At 40.5% G+C, this 19,565-nt stretch overlaps 1 protein-coding gene across 11 annotated transcripts in view; it reads left to right on the plus strand.

The window, feature by feature from the left end:
* Nucleotides 1-19,551, plus strand: part of ZNF462 (zinc finger protein 462) — a 152,551-nt gene extending 133,000 nt beyond the window's left edge. For 9 of the 11 annotated variants that reach the window (XM_044443821.1, XM_044443818.1, XM_044443820.1 and 6 more), the window contains 4 exons: nucleotides 181-404; nucleotides 3,393-3,525; nucleotides 9,016-9,130; nucleotides 16,740-18,275. In XM_044443821.1, the coding sequence (XP_044299756.1) occupies nucleotides 181-404; nucleotides 3,393-3,525; nucleotides 9,016-9,130; nucleotides 16,740-16,950 (683 nt within the window). In that variant the 3' untranslated portion in view covers nucleotides 16,951-18,275. Of the gene's footprint in view, nucleotides 1-180; nucleotides 405-3,392; nucleotides 3,526-9,015; nucleotides 9,139-16,739; nucleotides 18,276-19,359 lie in introns of those variants that run through there. The other 2 variants (XR_006416054.1, XM_044443822.1) reach the window with 2 other exon arrangements.
* Nucleotides 19,552-19,565: the final 14 nt, after the last annotated feature.

The following is a 19,565-nucleotide window of genomic DNA, read 5'->3' on the forward strand; positions in this document are numbered from 1 at the left end:
TTCTCAGGTAGCAACCATATGAAAAGTGCTATAGAAACAATTGATAAGTTTGACATGCATTCAAGGAAAATAGCAGGGTGGAGATGAAAACTCTATGTGAGCCGACTCAGAGATCATCAGACACGGCTATAATGTCCTTGTTAATGGAACTTCTCCTACCATCTCTTTTTGCTCCAATAGAAGAACGAGTGGTTCCCATAGAAGTGTGCCGTTCCAAGCTGTCCAAATATTTGCAGGGAGTCGTTTTCCGCTGTGACAAGTGTACCTTCACCTGTTCCAGTGACGAGAGCCTACAGCAACACATAGAGAAGCACAATGAGCTGAGACCGTACAAATGCCAACTTTGCTACTATGAGACCAAGCACACAGATGAGCTGGATGCTCATCTTCGAGATGAGCATAAGGTGAGTACATGCTACCTATGCCCTCCAGTGCATATGCTGCATATTAATATTCCAAGCCGTTGAAGACAAATGCTGATCATCCACATGCTACAGCCATGTCAAGTACAATAATTCGGCACCCTTTTAAGTAGGACTTTATTCAGCATATAATTAACCTCAGAATTTCACTGCTACATGGTGCAGTGCTCATTGCCAGCTTCTAGGGCATTAAAAGCACTTAGTCATTATCGTGGAAGATAAATTGGGCGATGACTTATTAGCCAAGACAAGTAGGACATGAAATGAAATGTTGCAATGTGGAGTGTTCCTTTCAAGGTTCCGGCCAGCAAGCCATGCCCTCTTTCAGGATGTGTGCCATTCCATCTCCACCTGGTAAGTCAGTAGATCATGCTCACTCCTCATCGGGCTGTGTTTGGTTCCAACTGCCCCCTTAGGCTCCTTACCCTTACCAAACATGGGACTGGTTTGCATCCATTGTTCTGAAGGATGCATACATTCATATTAGCATCCATCCTGACTACCCCCAGTGCCAACATACAACATACACACCATTCCAAGTTCACGAATGGGAACTCAACACAGAGATCCTAAACGTCTTTGCTGCATGGGGAACCCCATCTACAGACTTCTCTGCTATGAAAGAACAGGCTGCATGCAGCCACTACTGTTCCAGAGTGGGAATTGGCAAGAATTCCATGGAGGATGCCTTCCTTGTTCTACTGTGCCTCCCCTCCACTTCTCATCACGAGGACGATACCAGAAATGAGAAGTATCTACACATGAGCCACCCTGATAATGCAATGGTGGCCCAGGCAGTGCTGGTTTCCATCCCTGCTGCATCACTCCAAACACAACTTCCTTTGCCTACCAGATTCACTCTCCCAGGCATGGGGGAAAATACTAAACCCCAACATTCAAAGGCTTTGCCTAGCAGCAAGGCTTATTGCTCAATGGCCACAACTACCACCCCAATCTCCCTCCAACTACAAGCTCCTACTCCCATCCAAAACCACATCTAACATCCAGAATGAAAGTGGAATGACAGCACACATCTCCACTAATAACTTCCTGAATGATCCCCCCAATTACTTGATGACCACAACTGCTTACTTGGATCCATGCATCTGAGACATTCTCCAAGCAGTATTGCATCCAACTACCAGATGCTCTTATTCATCTAAATGGGTGAAGTTTGGAGGTTACGTGAAGGACCGTTTCTTCAACCCAACTATGGCAGCCATACAAAATAAACTGTTTCTAGAGTCCCTGCACCAAAAAGAGCTTAAGCCAACCTTTATCAAGGTATACCTATGCTCAGTCTGCAAGTTTTGAGGTCCTATTGAGGTCTTCTCAGCTTCTCTTACACTCTCTCACAACACTTCATGAAAGGCCTCAAAAACCTGAATCCTCCCATCCAATCCATGTCCCTAGTGGGAGTCTATCCATAGTACTACATGCACCGATGAAGCCATCATTTGAATCACCTGCCACCATGAACCTTTGCCTCATCTCTTGAAAGGTCTCCTTCCTGGTGGCCATCACTTCAGCTCGTAGAGTGAGCAAACTGTGCACTATGGATAGATCCTTCATATTTGAGTTTCCACAAGAAAAAGTGGTACTCCATACCAATCTGTCCTTCCTCTCTAAAGTCTCTTCCTCCTTTCATGTAAATCAAGGAATCGTGCTCCCAGCATTCTACCCATCCCCATCTAGGAGCATTGAAAGAGTGGTGCATGTACTCACCATTAGCTGCATGCTAGCTTCTGCCAGTCCTGAACCGAGTTAGTTCACAAAACAAAACAACGGTTCGTCAGATATGCAGACCGCTCCAAAGGCAGGCTTCTTGATTCCCAATGCCTGATACACTGGATTATAGAGACGATTTAATTAACGTATTACCTATCAGACTTGGACTTGCCATGACTCGATGTGAGAGCCAGACAGGACTGCTCCTTTGGTCAGGCTGTGCTGTCATCCATTATGTTGTAACAACACCTCCCAGCTCCTTAATTGGTATGCTTGCTAGTCACCCATATGTGTGATGCACAGAGACCACAACAAAGAAAGACAGGTTGCGTAGCTGTAACTGTCATTCTTCAAGTGGTGATCTGTGCATTCACACAACCCACCTGCTGGCCCTACATCGGTGTCAGTGGATGTTTTTTCTCTCCCCTTACCTACTATTTAGATAGTGATTGTACAGTCAGGAACCTAGAAAAAAGGGTAAATGTTGGTTTCCAATTGGACTGAGAAAATGGTAAGAAGCCACCTATTTATATAATGAGGAAGGTGGGGGGGGGGGGCTCCTGCCAAAAATTCTAGGCTTAGCTAGAGGGATCTTCCCAAATGTCACACTGCACAGATGCAGCACTCATATGTGTGAATGTACAGATGACCACTCGAAGAATGACAGTTGCAGGTGTGTAACCTAGCTATTTTTGTGTGACCAAATACAGCTGTTTCAGTTCAGGTACAAGACCAAATATAAAGGTATTATAAAACATAATACCTTGAAAATATCCTTTGAATGCATACCAACAGAACATAAACTTCTTGCAGAACAGTTTTACCCTTCCTGTGCATCTCCCTGGGTAGCTCTCTAATACGCATCAGAGGACTGAGGGACCTGTACAGCAGATTTGGGGGACATGTAGGATGCTGCAGGTGAGAGAAGAACACAATAAAAATAAGCTGCACAAGCAGACATCTGCTCATGTGAAGTTGGATGTAATGCATTCTGGTTTTCCGTTAAGGATCTTGCCTTGCCCTAGATTGAGATGATACTATTATGGATTCATTCCTTTAGCTCAAGCCATTTCTTCAGTGTTTTCCTGGCTCATGGTCTGCTCAATTTTCACAGAATTTGTTAGTAAAATGTATATTTACTATGTCAGTTGTGAAGTGCTTCTGAGTAACAGACATGCATGGTGTATGGAGTAGGGACATCCAAATAAATGAGATTCTACTATATTGTTTTATTCTCCAAAGGTGAGTCGAAATTTTGAGCTGGTTGGACGGGTTAACTTAGATCAGTTGGAGCAAATGAAAGGAAAAGCAGAGAGTTCCAGCAGCGATGAGGAAGAAAAGGAAGAGGAAATGAGTCCCAAGACAGAAGGAAGAGGTCAGTATTGCTGTCTTGTCTCCGATGCCCATAATAATTCTGCCTCCAGCTGCCTCCAAAAAGCAACATTTTGTCGCTCACCAGGATTCTTCTTCAGGAATGCTAAGATCATTACAGCTAGAGCAGAAATATAAATCAAGTATCTGGGCTAGTTTTGCATAATTGCAGGATTACCACAGTGGCTTTTTAATCACCTTTATTTGTGGGTTGCATGCTGGCTGACTTGCAATAATTACCTTTGCCAAACACAGCTTATTGTGACATTGAACCCAGTAAAGGTGGGTGGTTGAAGTGGTTGACAAATCGCTCAGAACCTATTATGTGCTTTAGAGTCCAGGATGGTTTCAGAGAAAGAAGAAACAGTTGGATCCCATTGAAAGGTTTACAGTAACTTTTAAATGATGAAGAGCTGTTTTTTTGAATGGCCACCTGAAACTGTTAGTCTAGGTTTATAGTCTTCAGTTAAGGTTTCAGTTAACATGAACATATGCAGTGCCATACAGAATTATACACACACACATACACACACACTTTGACTTTTCCACATTTTGTTCTGTTACAACCTAGAACTAAAATGGGTTTAATTGGCATTGTTACCACCTGATGTATACAAAATGTTCAACGCAGGACAGTTACTCTCCCTCTCTCTCACACACACACACACACACACACGAGTCCAAACTTGATATGAGCACCTTTGGTAGCAATTAAAACTATGAATCTTCTAGGTAAGTCTCAGTCAACTTTGCACATCTGGATCCTGCAGTGTTTGTTCATCCTTTTGCTAAAAATATAACAGTGGTAGTGCTAGATACATCTGTCTGGGAAGGAAATTCCAGGGTGAAATTCCACCACTGAAAAAGGTACTGAGTAGTCTTTAGAGAGACTTTTGTGTTTTATCTATGGCATTAAGAAACAAAAAGTCAGAGCTTGTATACACAGACCTTCTAATGGTCTCAGTCCTCATGTTTTCTCTGCAGGGGCATCTATTGGTGGCAGCTCCATACATTCATGTAGCAGGCAGGAAAGTGCACAACCACAACTCTGATATGCTAGGGCAATATTCAAAGTTGGTCAAAACCTCAGGTACAGAGTTCTGAGGTTATGGAGTCCATGGTCTTTGTCTATTCAAGTTTAACACAGATCTCATAATAACACTTAACTCTGGATTGCTTTCTAAGCATCTCACATACCCTAATTCTACCAATCTTGTAGCTTCCTTGCAGTAAGGCAGCCAGTATCATTATCTCCATATTGCAGATTGGGGGAAGGGGCTGAGAAAGTTCACTCAATAAGGTCATGGTAGATAATAGATTTGAATGGGAAATTTTATGACACTCAGCTCATCTTGTTAGCCACAAAACTATAGTAGCTCTTTGTTTTCTGTTGCTCTCAGTTCAGCAGACATTCTTGATTCAGAGGAGTTGATTTTGGTTCTATATTTTTAAAGCTTTTTGATTTTTGATTTTTTCTAGGATCTGGTAAACAAAGGTTTGCTGCCTCTGAATTCAAAACACAGACATTCCATTCTTAACTATGTCGGACTAAGAACTGTTGAAATACCTCTTTTCCATAATCATGACTATTAGCCAGTACAAATGATTACCCTCTTGTAATGTTTTCCAGTGTCCTAATGTGTCAGTAGAACTCCAAATTGAAAAGGAAGGGTTGAGTTGGAGCAGTGGAGATAAATTTTAAATGTATGCAATATATTTGCAATGCATATATTTTAAATGTATGTATGCAATAGAGCATGCTTATTGCAGTGCATTTATGTAATGCCCCCGTTAATTTTCAATGGCAGAATTTTGAGTTTTTAGAGAAACAGCAGATAGCCTCCCCCATTCCCTGTCCAAATTGTAACTCCATTAGGGGAACAAACTGTGAAATATGTAAAGTGGGTAAGGATAAGCATTTTATCAAAGACACTTGTAGCATTAAGAAGACAAAAATCATGCTAGAACAGCTGTCTCCAACTTGTTGCCTTCCAGATATGCTAGACTACAACTTCCAGCATCCCTAGCTGGAGGATGCTGGATAGAGAAGGCTGCTTTAACATAATCTAGACTTCTTGATAGGTCATATAAACTATTGATGTATGGGAAAATGCTTTGAAAAGAAAGTAATGACATCTTTTTCTAGCACTGAAACTGCCCAGAGAAAGAATGGCAATCACTCCGTGAGCACACAAGAGAGAAAGATTGTCAGTAGCTTAAGTTGGCTCATAAGCTGTGTACATTATACAAAAACGTGGAAATGAGGCAAACAGAGATCAGCAGTAAATGAAGCAAAATCCCCATTTCTTTCATTATGTACTTTGAGAGAACTCTGGGAAGGCAGAGGCATTGGCATTCTGTTGTTTTCTTGCTCAAGATAATCCCCACTAAAGAATTAATGCTTAGAGCAGATGGCACCGTCTCATTTCCAGTGAAAAGAATCAAGTGAGATAGTCCAAGCAATTATTTTTCATGGCCTGTGTGGTGATCATCTTAATTTTGAGAGAAAACGTTTCATCTTTTGTTTAGTAGCATGCTCTCTCATTCACAAAGGGTCTGCATTTCAGCCATGTGGAGTGTCCACTGTGCCTTCAAGAAGCTGAGAGTGCCCGATTATACCTGACAGGGTGCAGTCCAGCAAAAGCTCAAGCACCTCTAAGTCCCATTGAGTTAAGAGCATAAATAGCTTTTTTGCACTAAATTTAGTGGGACATTTTGCTGGCTGGATCATGCCCATTGTTTTAAGTGTCAAGGCAAGCAAGTTTTACCCACACAAGGAATATGCTGCATATTAGGGCTCATACGTCCGAAAACTGTGGTCGCTATCCATCTCTGATTAAATCCAGTGGCAAAACTCCAAATCATTTCAGTCCAAAGGGATTGCACTGTGAAGTTCCAGTGCTCAAAGGAAGCAACTGTGCCAGCAGCTGTTCCTCTCTTTTGGATTGCCTGTGTGTGATACCACAGAAAAAGATGGTTGCACATAACAAAAAGCAAGAATGCTGTCCTTAGTTTTTCAAGCCAGTTCAAGGACTATAATGTCCCCATGAAAGAACCCTCAAAAAGACACATTTTTGTGAATACTGCATCAGTAATTTATAACAATGGAAGCATAATGATAAGCTAGAATTACTGTATTATGCTGGTTGCACAACTCATTCACTCTTCCCTTTGCACAAGTGGGTAGAACAAACCAGAAATGGGTTCATAAGGTATCAAAATCCAGGATCCTGGTTTGTTGTTCACAAGCAAGGATTTATAAGCCAAAAACAAAGCCTATTTTATTCCTGACTTATGAGACTGGGTCTGGAAATCATATTAAGCTTCCCATTGCTCCATTAACACAAAGGGAGCAAAGTGGGAGCAAACAGCTTTTTGTTCACAATAAACCATGCTAGATCAGCTATTCTAGCTCACCATGGCATATGAATATAGCCACTGTGAAAAATACCTTCTGTCATACCTCCTATTCCTTTGCATTGATGTTACGGGCTACATTAGGGATATCCTGACTTTGTTAAATCGGTTCTGTCCTTGTCTTGTCAAGCATTTTTTCTTTATTGTCCTCTCACTGATTGAATCAGATTTGTATAGCCTGAATTTCATTCTGCTTGACCTAATGTATATTAGCACTAATCCCCACTAAAAGTGAACTACAGAATCCACAAGGAAGAGTCAAAGAAATCTGAACTTATTTGCATCTGCTGCAGATTTCACCAACATTCCTCAGCAAAGTAGATGAGTATCTGTTTTGATAAGACAGAGAGTTGAAGAAGCAAGACAACTCTTACCTTTCTGCTCCTCTTCAAGGCATTGGAATGTCTAGATCTATTTTCTGAATACTGGCAATTCTGTGTTTGATCTTGTTTCTTTACATAATTTAAATTCTTAGGGGTTTTTGAGGACAAGCTAGCAGACAATTGGAGAGAAGATAATTTTGAGGGTAGAAATAAAATGGGAAATATGAGATTAATGACTAATCAATTAGGTTTGGAGTGGAAGATAAGACTGATAAGTCTGAAAGGATATATAAATGAAATGAAATTTTCCAGCCAATTTTTAGACCCCAGATTTAAAGCTTTTATGAAGGCTCTCATTCGTTGGCTGTGTGTATTGTTTCAGTTGTGAATTACACAGCTCAGCCCACCTTTATACTATTAGATGCTTCACAACTGTTTCTGTATTCCCAATAAGTTAGAACAGAGGTGGTCAGGTTGTAGTCTGCTGTGTTTTTGTCTGTAATTCCTTCACCATTGTCTGTGCTATCTAGGGATGATGGGAGTTACAGCCTAAAACATGTAGAGGGCTGCAGCTCCCATCATCCCTAGACAACAGAATGAATGGTGAATTATCTTCGTAATTGTACACTAAAAATTGCCAATTGCTGCCCTAAATTATTAGATTAGATTATTGGTGCTAATTTAATGTAAGACTAGGTATTGTGCAGGATTCCCATCTCAGATTTCTTTTTGAGAGAAATTATTTGTTTTTATATGAACTTACCTGGACACTACAGTCAACCTCTGAAGTCTTCTTCTGAGTACTTCCTCTGAAAGAAGCTCAAAAGTACAAGTCAGCAGACTGTACTCAGTGGTGGCACTCAGTGTGGGGGATTGGGCCATCTTCTCCATTAATATAGCCTTCAAAGTTTGTGCCTCAGATTCAAAGATGAGAGAAAGAAAAGATGAGATTGGAATGTTTAGCTGAAATGCCAAGGCCAACTAACTTAGAGATGAAACAAAATGCTGTTGAGAACTACACAGTTTCATGCTCTGTGGAAAATTTAGTTGAGCTTACAGAGGTGAGGTGACATCAGGTGAAAAGAGTAGGCAAATTGAAAAGTGTCAGAAGCAGCAAGGACCACCTTGAAAGTGGAATCCGTTCCATTTTGTTTTGATTCAGTTTGGAATCACTTTTTTATTAAGCCATGTTTCTCTAATAGCCAGTATCATAACTTTGCTACTGTCTTGACTTCTGCAATACTCTTTTTTATATCACTGAGCCAGTCTGGCTGGTAAGCTTTAGCATAATAAAAACTTTAATAACAAACATTTTGTGCTGGATTGGTTGGAAGGAAAGAAGGGAGAAGGTATGTGACACCCAATTATGGAATGTTCTCCCTACTAAGTTCCACCTGGTGCCACTACCTTCATGTTCTTGGCATCAGGTTAAAACTTTCTTTTGCTCCAAGGCATCTGTTCGGCACCTGTGTTGTGGCTTTTAGCAGGTTCAGTATCTTAGAACTTTTAACTGTTTGCATTGTTTTAAATGTTGTATATTAGAGATTTTATATCATGCTTTTATTATAAGATGGGTTGTAATTTTTATAAACTGCATAGATAGTTTCAACTATTGGAAATGAATTTCAATAGAATTGAAATGATGCAATACTAATACATTTTGTTGTACTTCAAAACAAACTTCATGTTCTGCTTTTTAAAGAGAACTATATGGACTCTTCTTCAAAGCTAACATAGACTTTGCTTTCCTGTAGGATCCATGAGGTTTTCAGAGAATGGACCCCCAGAAAAACGTTTCCCATGTGAATTTTGTGGTCGGACGTTTGCAGAGGGCTCTGAGTGGGAACGGCATGTTCTTAGGCATGGCATGTAAGTTGGTAAGCTGTGCATAACAGATAAAGGCAATAATGTTTGTCCCTTCCAGTGGTATATTATGAACAGAGGACAATTTTCTTCCAGTGTGGAGTGTATCAATGCCTGATATGCTAATTAGTTTTATTATGGTTTTCTCAAATTCGTTCTTAGGGGCCATGTCTGGCCATATTAAAGATGCTGAGAAGTGGGGCAGATGAGAAAAGAGAGATGGAGGAAGGAACAATAGGGCTTGAACTGTGAAGGATGGCTGCATCAAAAGTAGGAGAACCATTGAAATGGGTGTTATATTTTAATCTTGACCATCATTCCCATTACTGACAATTGGCATTTTAATTGAGGGAGTCTTAGTAATATATTGGAACCATAGATTGGGCTACATAACCTCCAGAGTTCCTTCCAACACGAAAATTCCATGACTGGTTTGGATCTCTTACATAGCTCATTGCTCTTGGACTCAGAGAAACAGGAAAAATTATGCCAAGTGAAGAACTGTGCTCATATTTTATACAATCACTTGTACATACATTTGCAAAGTAATCATAGTAGTCAGTTTATTTTCATACTGCATTTTCCTCAAAAACATTTTGTTCAGGTAGTTCACAAAACAGTTCTTCTAAGTGGTGTTTATACATAATATATGTGGATTCCACTGTCTCCGTTATTGAGCTCTCCAGTACCAGAGGTTACATCTATACCATCACAGGACCCAGTTTTGTTACCTTCTTGTTACCCTTTTTGGAGGAAAAAATCAGAAAACCCAGCCCAGTTTGGGATGAAGACTGGTGAGGTTGCTGCACCCATTGTTCACATCCATTCTCAGTGTTCCTCAGCACTAAGGAGGATCCATAAACCCCAGAGCATTGGTGTCCTTGCTGTTAGGAAGAGGTGAATGATCTTTCAGAGACTACAGCAGTCCCATTTCTCTATTTCTGATTAGGACAGAGTGGTCATTAATATTTTAGCAACAGTAATACTGGGAGGATTGGCAGTCAAGACGTGAATGTGCAGCCTATTATCAGCACGGGCCCCACATCTTGATGTTGCATTTTCTCAGTACTAATCTGCTTCCTTGGTGTCATTGAGCAGGCCTCCTTTGGAAGACATTTTCCAGTCATCCCTTCTGGTTCTGTTGCTGAGACCTTTGCCAGAAATCACAAGCTGCATCCCGCCATCAACAAACTTGGCAGTTCCTTTATCTGCAGACCAAAGGCCACCCTCTCTGAACATACCTGTTCAAGTGACCCCTTGTGACTTCTTGCAGATAGAACCATGTGACTGGATACATCACCACATTCAACTGTGGAGAATTACCACTTTGACATGAAATCTTGTTCATCAATGACACTATCAATATCATTGCCATGTGGAGTGGTAGGAGCCCAGGAACCAGCTTCTCATGGAACAATGCACAGATCAGGTTCTCCAGATGGCCCAGTCTTTAGTCAAAATACAACAATTGATACTGAAATCAAGGACCTGTTTTTCAGTCATTTGATAAGGAGGCATTGACACTAGGAGCAGTATGGGATGCTATAGCAAACCATCCAGCAATCTTGCAAAGTTACATCACCCATACTCAGACTTCAAAATGTTTGGAAAATGTGCATCCAAGAAAAGGATGCAAGTTTCCTATTTCCCCATCCAGGGCCTAACACTGTCACTTTAAAGTGTTTGCAAGAGTAATTGCAGAAGACCTACTCTTCTCCCATGGAAAAGGAAGGTCAACAACTAAGCCTCATGGGTCATAAGATCTCCTTCTACGTCTTAGAGTCTTAAGCTACCAAGCTGCCACATTCCAGTACTATTTATTTTCTTTGAGAGAAGATAGGGTCTCTCTGCAGTTACCTATCAAAGGACCAACAAGAGTTGGTTGATCTAGTCAGAGGTGATGCACCTATCATGCCAACAGATAAACACCTCCCAACATCAAATGAATCATGACACCAAGACTACCAAGGTGCAATGGCCTTAAGATGGCATGCATTTGTATGGTCAGTTGGCCACTTCCAGGAGGCTTAATGCAGGGATTAGAGTTAGGATTAGAGTTGCACATAGAAGATCTGCCTTTTGATGGGGATGGGCTTTTCACTGTTAAGACCAACAGTCTGTAGATGCCAAAAAGTAAATACCATGGCAAAGAAGATGGGTCTTGGCTAGCACCTTCCACCTTCATATATGCAGCCTTAGCTATCCTGTCAGCTACCACACTTTCAGCTTTGGTAGCAAGGACACTGTCCATTCTGAGAAAAAGAATCTTCAATACTGAGGCAAAACCCCTTAGATTCTGTAATTCTGCAAAGAAGGGTGTAGCCAACAGGAAATGATGTTTTTGGTATCTCCATCTTGCTCCTTCTTTTGTCTGTCTCTTTTCTCTCCTACATGGACCTTTATAACATTGGACTCTGGGTCCTCTTCATCATCCACAGATGCAACACAATCAGATGTGAGGCCCTCCCACTGTTTGGTAACATCCATAATATTGTTAGCAGTGCTACAGTTGGATGCTAGATTCCCACATGGTGAAAAGAATGATCTAATGGGTGCTTTAACATGGAGCCCTACATTGAGCAGAGGGTTAGACCCAGTGGTCTTCCTGGCCCCTGCTCTACTCTTCTGTGATTCTATATCAATACTCCTGATACTGCACAGTACCATACACACATGGAGAGCATCTGTTCCTGGACCACAGGAACATCAGTTCTGTCTGTCTGTCTGTCTGTCTGTCTGTCTAGCTGACTAGCTATCTAGCTATCTACAAGATGTTTATATTCTAGTATGGAGCTCTGCCTTTCATCACACCGAAGAATTTCTGGATTAGCTTGGGTATCATTATTACACTGTCTGCCCAAAGATAATTGGTTGGCTTCCATCAGTCTCAAAGACACATATTTCCACATTACATGTCAAAAGCCAGCGCTATCTTTGGCTCACTATAGGACCCGAGGAGTATCGATTTCAAGTACTGCCCCTCAGTCTAGCAATGGCACTAATGCTATTTATTAGTGGTGTGTACTCATCTCTGCACCCAGGGAGTACAAATCTATCTTCACCTGGATGACTAGCTGATTATTGTTTCTGGGAGGCAGAACTTATTTGGACAATATCCATCACTTGCAACTTCTTAAAGATTCTGGGACTCTATATGAATTAGAAGTTTGTTCTTGTGCCTACTGAAACCATTCACTATATTGGCCTGGTTCTGGACTCAATCAAAGAGCTGATCTGGACTCGATCTGGACTCAGTCTGGACTCAATCAAAGAGCCAATCTTTCTTGGAATTGGGCAGTGGAGATTCCCACCTTTGCAACAAATTTGCTCTTAAATGTGTTGCTACTGTGTTCACCATTCAGTAGTAATTAGGACTGATGGCAGCCACCATCTCAGTTGTTAGCTTCATTCATCTTTGGTTAAGACCTTTAGAAAACTTTTTCAGACAAACCTGTGGTGTAAATGGAAAGGTTCACTAAATGTCTCCACACTTATCTTCTAAAGTAGCATCCTTGCTTTGATGATGCTCATGTCATACCAATTTTCAAGACTGGGAGTGCTCTTCTTGCAACCTTTTATATCCATAGTAATTACACCTGACACATCCCTAGTCCGCAAGGGTGCTCATTTTGTGAAGCACTGAAGATAAAGGGGACCTGGATGGAAGCCAATTCCATCTACTATATTAACTTCCTCAAACTTAGCCATCCAAAAAGTTTTCAGGGCTTTTGAGTCACACCTCAGGAGCAAACAAATTCAAATGGAAACAGACAACACCATAGTGGTCTTTTATTTGAACAGGCAGCAGGGAATGAGATCTACTGTGCTTACCAGCCTAGCACTCAGAATATTTGACAAGTCTGTCCCTCAGAATATAGAGCTGGTTGCTCGAGTTGCTGCTATGGATAGTGTATTTGCAGACTTGCTCAGCCAGTTCTTGCAAGACCTATGCAAAGTTTTTGCAGTCATTGTTTCATCAGTGGGGCATTCCTATGAAAGGTTTGTTCACAACCTCAGAAAATATGATATGCGTGAGGTTTTGCAGCAGGGCAGGAGCTAGTCCAAAATTTTGCCCCTTCTTCACAGGACTTGAGTGGATGGAGCATCATTGACTTCCATCAATACCAACTCTTCTCGTTTGGGACTGAACCTGCTCAAGCTCTGGCTGATAGCTTGAAGACTATAGTGATACATACTTTTTACCTGAACTTTCATCAATTCAACTTATCCTGGACACTGCCAGGAAGCTAGCTACTAAATTTTCTTATGTCAGGAGGAAGAAAATGTTTTCTTTTCTTTCCTCTACTGTTGGTTTTGTCCCTGTATGCTTTTCTGTGCAACATGTTCTTCAGTGTTTATTTTCCTTGCTTAAAAATGGTCTGAAACATCATTTAATCTGAGTTTATCTTGCAGTCATTTTAGCCTCTCATCAGGAAGTGATTTTTTGCATGTGTGTGTTTCCACATGCTCTAGTGTGGCAATTCCTTCAAGGAGTTCTGAGCCTTATGCCTTCCATTCAACTGCCAGTGCCACAGTAGAACATGTCAGTTGTGCTTCAAGCATTGACATCAAAACCATTCAAATCACTTGTGACAGTTGACCTTTGTCTCCTTTTCTGGAAGGTAGTGTTCTTAGTAACTGTCATGTCTGCTTGTCAGCTGAGTAAGCTGTGTGCCTTAAGGATCGACACTTCTTTATATGACTTTCCATAAAGATAAGATGGTTCTTTGTCCAGACATTGCTTTCCCACCGAAAGTAGTATCTGACTTCCATCTGAACCAGGACATGGTTCTACCTGTTCTCTTTGCCTGTCCTTCTTCAGCTGTGGAAACTGCCCTTTATACCCTTGATAGCCTGCAAGAACAAAGTTTCCTTCAGTCATCTAGGCTTGATAGACACATAAAAGCTTGATTGGATCCTCACAGGACTTTACTTCTTAGGTTGTCCACACCATCAGATTAGCACATAAAGCAGCTGACTTCACACGCTGCGGTCATTCAACTAGAGAAACTTTGGTAGTGTTTGGATGCCGTGTGGTTCTGTCAGACTTATGCCATGCTTTCAACTTGGTTTGACCCATCAATGTTTATTTAGCATTACTGACTGGAAATGTGAGTGATGACTGACAGCTCTTTCAACTGTGCATATACTAAAGTAAAACTTGACCTACCTCTGATAAGTCAGCTTGCTGCTCACTCATATCTATGATGCACAGAGGCCCCAAAGAAAAAAGGCAGGTTGCTTACCCATAGTAGTGGTTCTGTGCCTGGGCATCTCTGCATTCACACAACATATCCACCATCCCAACTTACATGGCAGTGTCAATGTTGGTATTGAGCCTTCATTTCTAGTGTTGGTGTTTGTACTGAGTGTTTTCTTTCAGTTCTGAACAACAATAGGCCATCTCAAGGAACTGAGGGAATAGGCAGGAACCTGCTGGGGACATGTGTACCAGGCCAGTGGGGAAGGATTCCTGCCAAACATTCCTGAGCTGTAAAATTTCCTAAGACCAATGGGTGGAGAGCCCATGTGTGAATGCACAGGTGACTGCTTGAACCCCAGTTACAGGTAGGCAGCTTGTTCTTTCAATAGGCATAACAATACCTTACAGAGTAACATAAGCAATTCAATGGCAAGGAGTGTCTGTTGCCACCTTCAGCTGGTACAAGAGCTACAACCATTCCTGGACAGCGAATCCATGTGTTCTTAACCTCAAATCAGGCTATTTAAAGCATTCTAAGTGACGCTGCCCTTGTGAGTGGATGGCAAGTTACAAGTAATACAACATGCAGTGACTAGCCGGTGCAGTGAAGGTTCCTGCTGTGTGCATAGGATTCCTGTGCTGAAAGCTCAGTGCAGGATGTCATTTTGGTACCAAGCCATATTCATGGCTTTACTGATTGTTTATAAACACATCAGGGCCAGGATATCTGAGAATCCACCTTTTCCTCTATAGGCTGCCCCAGTCTTTGAGGAACATTACCAGTCTTGGGTAATGTTCACTTGACTGTGGTGTGGAGGAGGTGCTTTGCCATTGTGAGACCCACCATGTAGAATTGTTTCCCCAGTGGGATCAGGCGGACTAGGTATGGTGTGAGAACTGTAGACAGACTTGTTTGCCCAGAGTTTTTCCTTCTGCTAACATTGCCAACTACCTCTAGTTATATTAATTAGATACTTTATTGTGTTATTGCTATGCTATCATTTTACAGAGTGGTTTTACAGTATTTTGTCACAATTTTATTTTACTAATCTTGGGATTTTTAAAAATGAAAATCAGTATAGAAATATTTCAAAATAAACTCATTTGCAGTTATTTAAAACGTATCAAAAATTAAGTGACCATAACATCTGACATGGATCAGTAAAGAACATACAGTATCAGTAATAGTAACACTATACTCATATTAGGCGAATGTACATGATTGCTTAATTAGCATAATACATGCATATGGTATACTCTAGCTTTTCTTCGTGCAGAACTGGTACAAAGTATTTAGCCTTCCTTCTGAAACTAGTTTGTATGATAATCTTCAGTATGTCTGGAATCTCTTGCACTCAAGATATGATTATTTAGGGGCTGCCACTGAATTTTCTTATCTACCCTGACCCCTTCCAATAGACAGGTTCTATGCTAACATTAACATGTCTTGTAAAACCACAAAGGCCAACAAATTGATTGCCATAAAAGGCTTTATGACAGAGCCTAATTCAGCCAATGTATGAATTCGTCATGTGTGGCCTGAGTTCAGAATGGAGGGAAGAAAAACAGATGGTATTGCACTGTTGCTGTATTTTTAAAAATGAAGCCAAACAACTGTACCATGCAGAGTTATCAGCAGGTGTGTACCTGCACTATGCAGAGCACAACAGTGTATAAAATCCAATTGAATTAACACAAGATGCATAGGTCAGACCTGTTCCTAACTAGCAGCCACTGATTATGAATATGCATAGCAAGATGAATCATACATACAAACACCTAAGATTCTCTGTAATGAGTTAGATTTGTGAATGAATTCCAATACAGCGGCTTCACAATGGAGTCCAAACATTTTTCTTAGGTCTCCTTTAGGACTGCTAAAGAATGTTCTGAGTGACCAAAATGTTCCCTTACTGTTATGACAATATTGCTATACCTGTTCGTTCCCAGCACTGCTAGTTGGGAATGGGTTTAAGCCCGCACTGTTTACTTCTTATATGACAGGTTGGATTCTGTATTGTTTTGTGTTCTATTTAATACTTTCACACATGTACAGATCTTTCTTAAATTGCTTGACCTTTGCACCTAATTTTGCTGTTTTAAAAATCTGTATTCTTCATATTTTTTCTGTACTTCTGTTATACCTTCTCATGTAGGTGAATGTTTCACACATATGACAAAGTAGGCACAGCAGCTCCAGGCAAAACTTATGCCGCTACAAATTGGTTAGCCGTTATAGTGCTTCATGGCTCTTTGCAGTGTTTGCTGCTATGGATGAATGTGGCTCATCTTGCCAGAATTTATAACAACATTGGCTTTACCTAGCGGGAAAAGATTCTCAGTTGTGGCTTAACCCATCTTCTGTATTCCTGTGTCAAAAATGTCTCTCTTCCCTGCTGTTTGAATTTCCAGGGCTGTAAATGAAACCAACCGAGTGATTAGTGAAGATGGCCAGCCAAAAGAGAATGCAGAGGAGAATGTTAAGGTACCAATGGCAGAAGAGATGGAAAGCAGTGCGAAAGTAGTTGTGGACTTTTCCCACAAGAATGAACCTGCCGTCTGTATTGTTGCTGTTGCTGCTGATAAATCACTCCAAGAGAACGCAGAGGCCAAAAGCGAATGAGCACCTGGTGTGATTTCAAACAACCTACTTGAACAGTGATGGATGGGATGGGGAGGGGAGGGGGACAAGGAAGAATCAAAGCTGCTTTTAGGACTGAATGATCTATTTTCAAAGCACTGGTACCTGTATGTGTGTGTGCGTGTGCGTGTGTACATATATTAAATTTATTTAATTGAGGATGATGACATATGTGGCTCCATTACGTCTCTGCAACTCTTCTGGATCTTGATCATGGGAAGTTTCTTTCATTTGGACCTGAGAAGCAAACTCCAAATGTTCCTTGCATGATGCCACTGTGCTTTGCCATGGAGGATTTGGATTGTTTCGGCGACGGAAGTGTCACAAGAATGGAAGAATGCAGGGGACAACTTTCAGCGCACAAATGTGGGCGCTTTTTTTTTCTAGTTTTAATATACATATTACGCTTTTCCAGACTGACTGACTGACTGACTTGCTTTAGAAGAAGAAAACAAAACAAAAAAACTGCTTTTGCTTAAAACAGTCACCTGTTTCCTAGTACCTCAGAATTAACCAAGGGAAATTTAAAAAAAAAATACAATCTCTGCATTTGTCAGTACTACCTGTTGTCATTGTGGTTAAATGTGGAGAAAGACTGCTGGGCAAGATGGTGAATGGAAGTGAAACAAAACCACAACGTTTTAAAAGAAAGGAAAACAAAATTGTGCTCAAAATCCCTGTGGGGGTTTTATTTCTTAAAATACTGTGATTTTTTTAATTATTTTAGTAAAAAAAATACAAAAAAGAGAGAGAGAGAATTCCTAGATACCTGTCTGTGACTTGTCATCTTTTATTCCAGGTAAGCTGTTTGTTAGCGTTCAGCTATGATTTTAGGGTGTGTGTGTGTTTTTTAAAAAGACTCATGTGACTGACTTTGTGCCGTTCTTGTTTTGCCCCATGTCTATGTCTGCTCAGCCTGAGGGATTACAAATACAGCACAATTAAGGTTTTTTTCATGTAAAGTAACGTTATTTCCCCATCCTAGTCCCCCTCCCACCCAGGATACAGGGTTGGGAAGGAGGATTAGTTCTTGTGAATAGAATGTTTCTCTTTTTCACCCCTTTTTAGTTTTAAACATATGGAAATAGCAAAGAATTAACTTTTTTTAAAGAAAAAACAAAAACCATTAAACTAAGAACCAAACTTACAGCACAGCTATGCAGGTTGTGGACCAATCAAAAGGGTCCTCATAATCATTCTGTTGCTTGTCAAATTGAACATCTCTCACTGGTTATTGTTTCGGTTATTAAGAACGGTTGCCTTTTTTTTAATGTGGTGTGTCTTGTTTTGGTGCGATGGGGGGAGGAGGGAGGGAGCTAGCTGCTAAATGCATAGTTCTGTAAGCTTGAGGTGACCCAGTTCTATGATATTTGGAACCAGGAGATCTACCTTTTGTGGATTTCAGGGTGGGAGTTAAACTGTTTTGTATCACCTCCCATTAGCTCTTCGCATGAGGGGGAACAGCGTAGCATAAATAGGAATCTACACGCATGGAAATTGAGCTTGCGTTCCTTATTCATGTACAAGTATTTGGATATTTTGCATGAATATGAAACGGAAGATCCGGGCCCATGGGTAATGGTCTGATTGTGAACAAAGGGGTTTCTTTCCCAAAAAGTAGAAAGTACTTGACTGAAACCTAGTTTTAGAAATGCATGTGTCTCCTTTGGTTATTTTGCTTTTTCATTTTTTGTTTGGCGCTTTCTTTAACTTTAGGGGTAGGGGATGGGGGCGGGTCGGGAGACAGGAAGCTGCTGAGAAGTCAGTATCCCAACAGAACTTCTCATCAAATTGATGGCAAAAAAAAATGAGATTAAAAAAGAAGAATACTGTTGCATTTGTGGAATAAGTGCTACTTGAAAAGCATGGTGTTTTGATTTTGAGGATTCATATTTTGTGGGGCTGGGATTTTTTTTTTATTTGGAGGGAGGGAGAGTCATGTGGAAAACACATTGGAAGGACAAGTATAAATAAACATTTTGTGTCTGAATGTTTTCTTTTTAATTGGCCTCATTTCAAATGTATTTAAACAGTTCCATACCTGGATTGGGTGTTTGTAATGGTTACCAAAAATGAAAAAGATAAAAAAAAAGAAATAAATGATTGTGACATGCTTTTATCACTACTTTATTTTTCAAATAACATGTAAATATTGTAATCCATTGGATTTGTTTTGTTTTGTTTTTGCTAACCTGTTAATAAATATATGGGACCATTATCCTTTTTAACAAGTCTAGAATGTCATATTTTTTCCTTGTGTTTTTTCCTCCCAAATGTATACCTTGATATATTGTGGACACACATTTTAGATGCATTATTATGATTCTGTTGGCTGTAATGATGACCTAGGATTGAGAATAACATTTTTTTTCATTTGTTTAATTTATACAGAGGACTTTTTCAGAGTTTGACAGAAGGAAATAAATAGCAAAATGATAACCCACTGGCTTCAGAACTCAGTATTTCCTAATTAAAATTAACTACTGCTCAGTGTTTGGTGGACGAGGAGTGGAAGTTCTGAAATGTTGCACTGATAACTTTTTTTAAGGCAAAAGAAAACGAATAAAGAATTTTCAAAAGCGAGTGTGTGTATGGTT

The sequence above is a fragment of the Varanus komodoensis genome, unplaced genomic scaffold (assembly GCF_004798865.1).
Source record: "Varanus komodoensis strain SLA01 unplaced genomic scaffold, ASM479886v1 scaffold43, whole genome shotgun sequence".
In the NCBI taxonomy this organism is placed as follows: domain Eukaryota; kingdom Metazoa; phylum Chordata; class Lepidosauria; order Squamata; family Varanidae; genus Varanus; species Varanus komodoensis.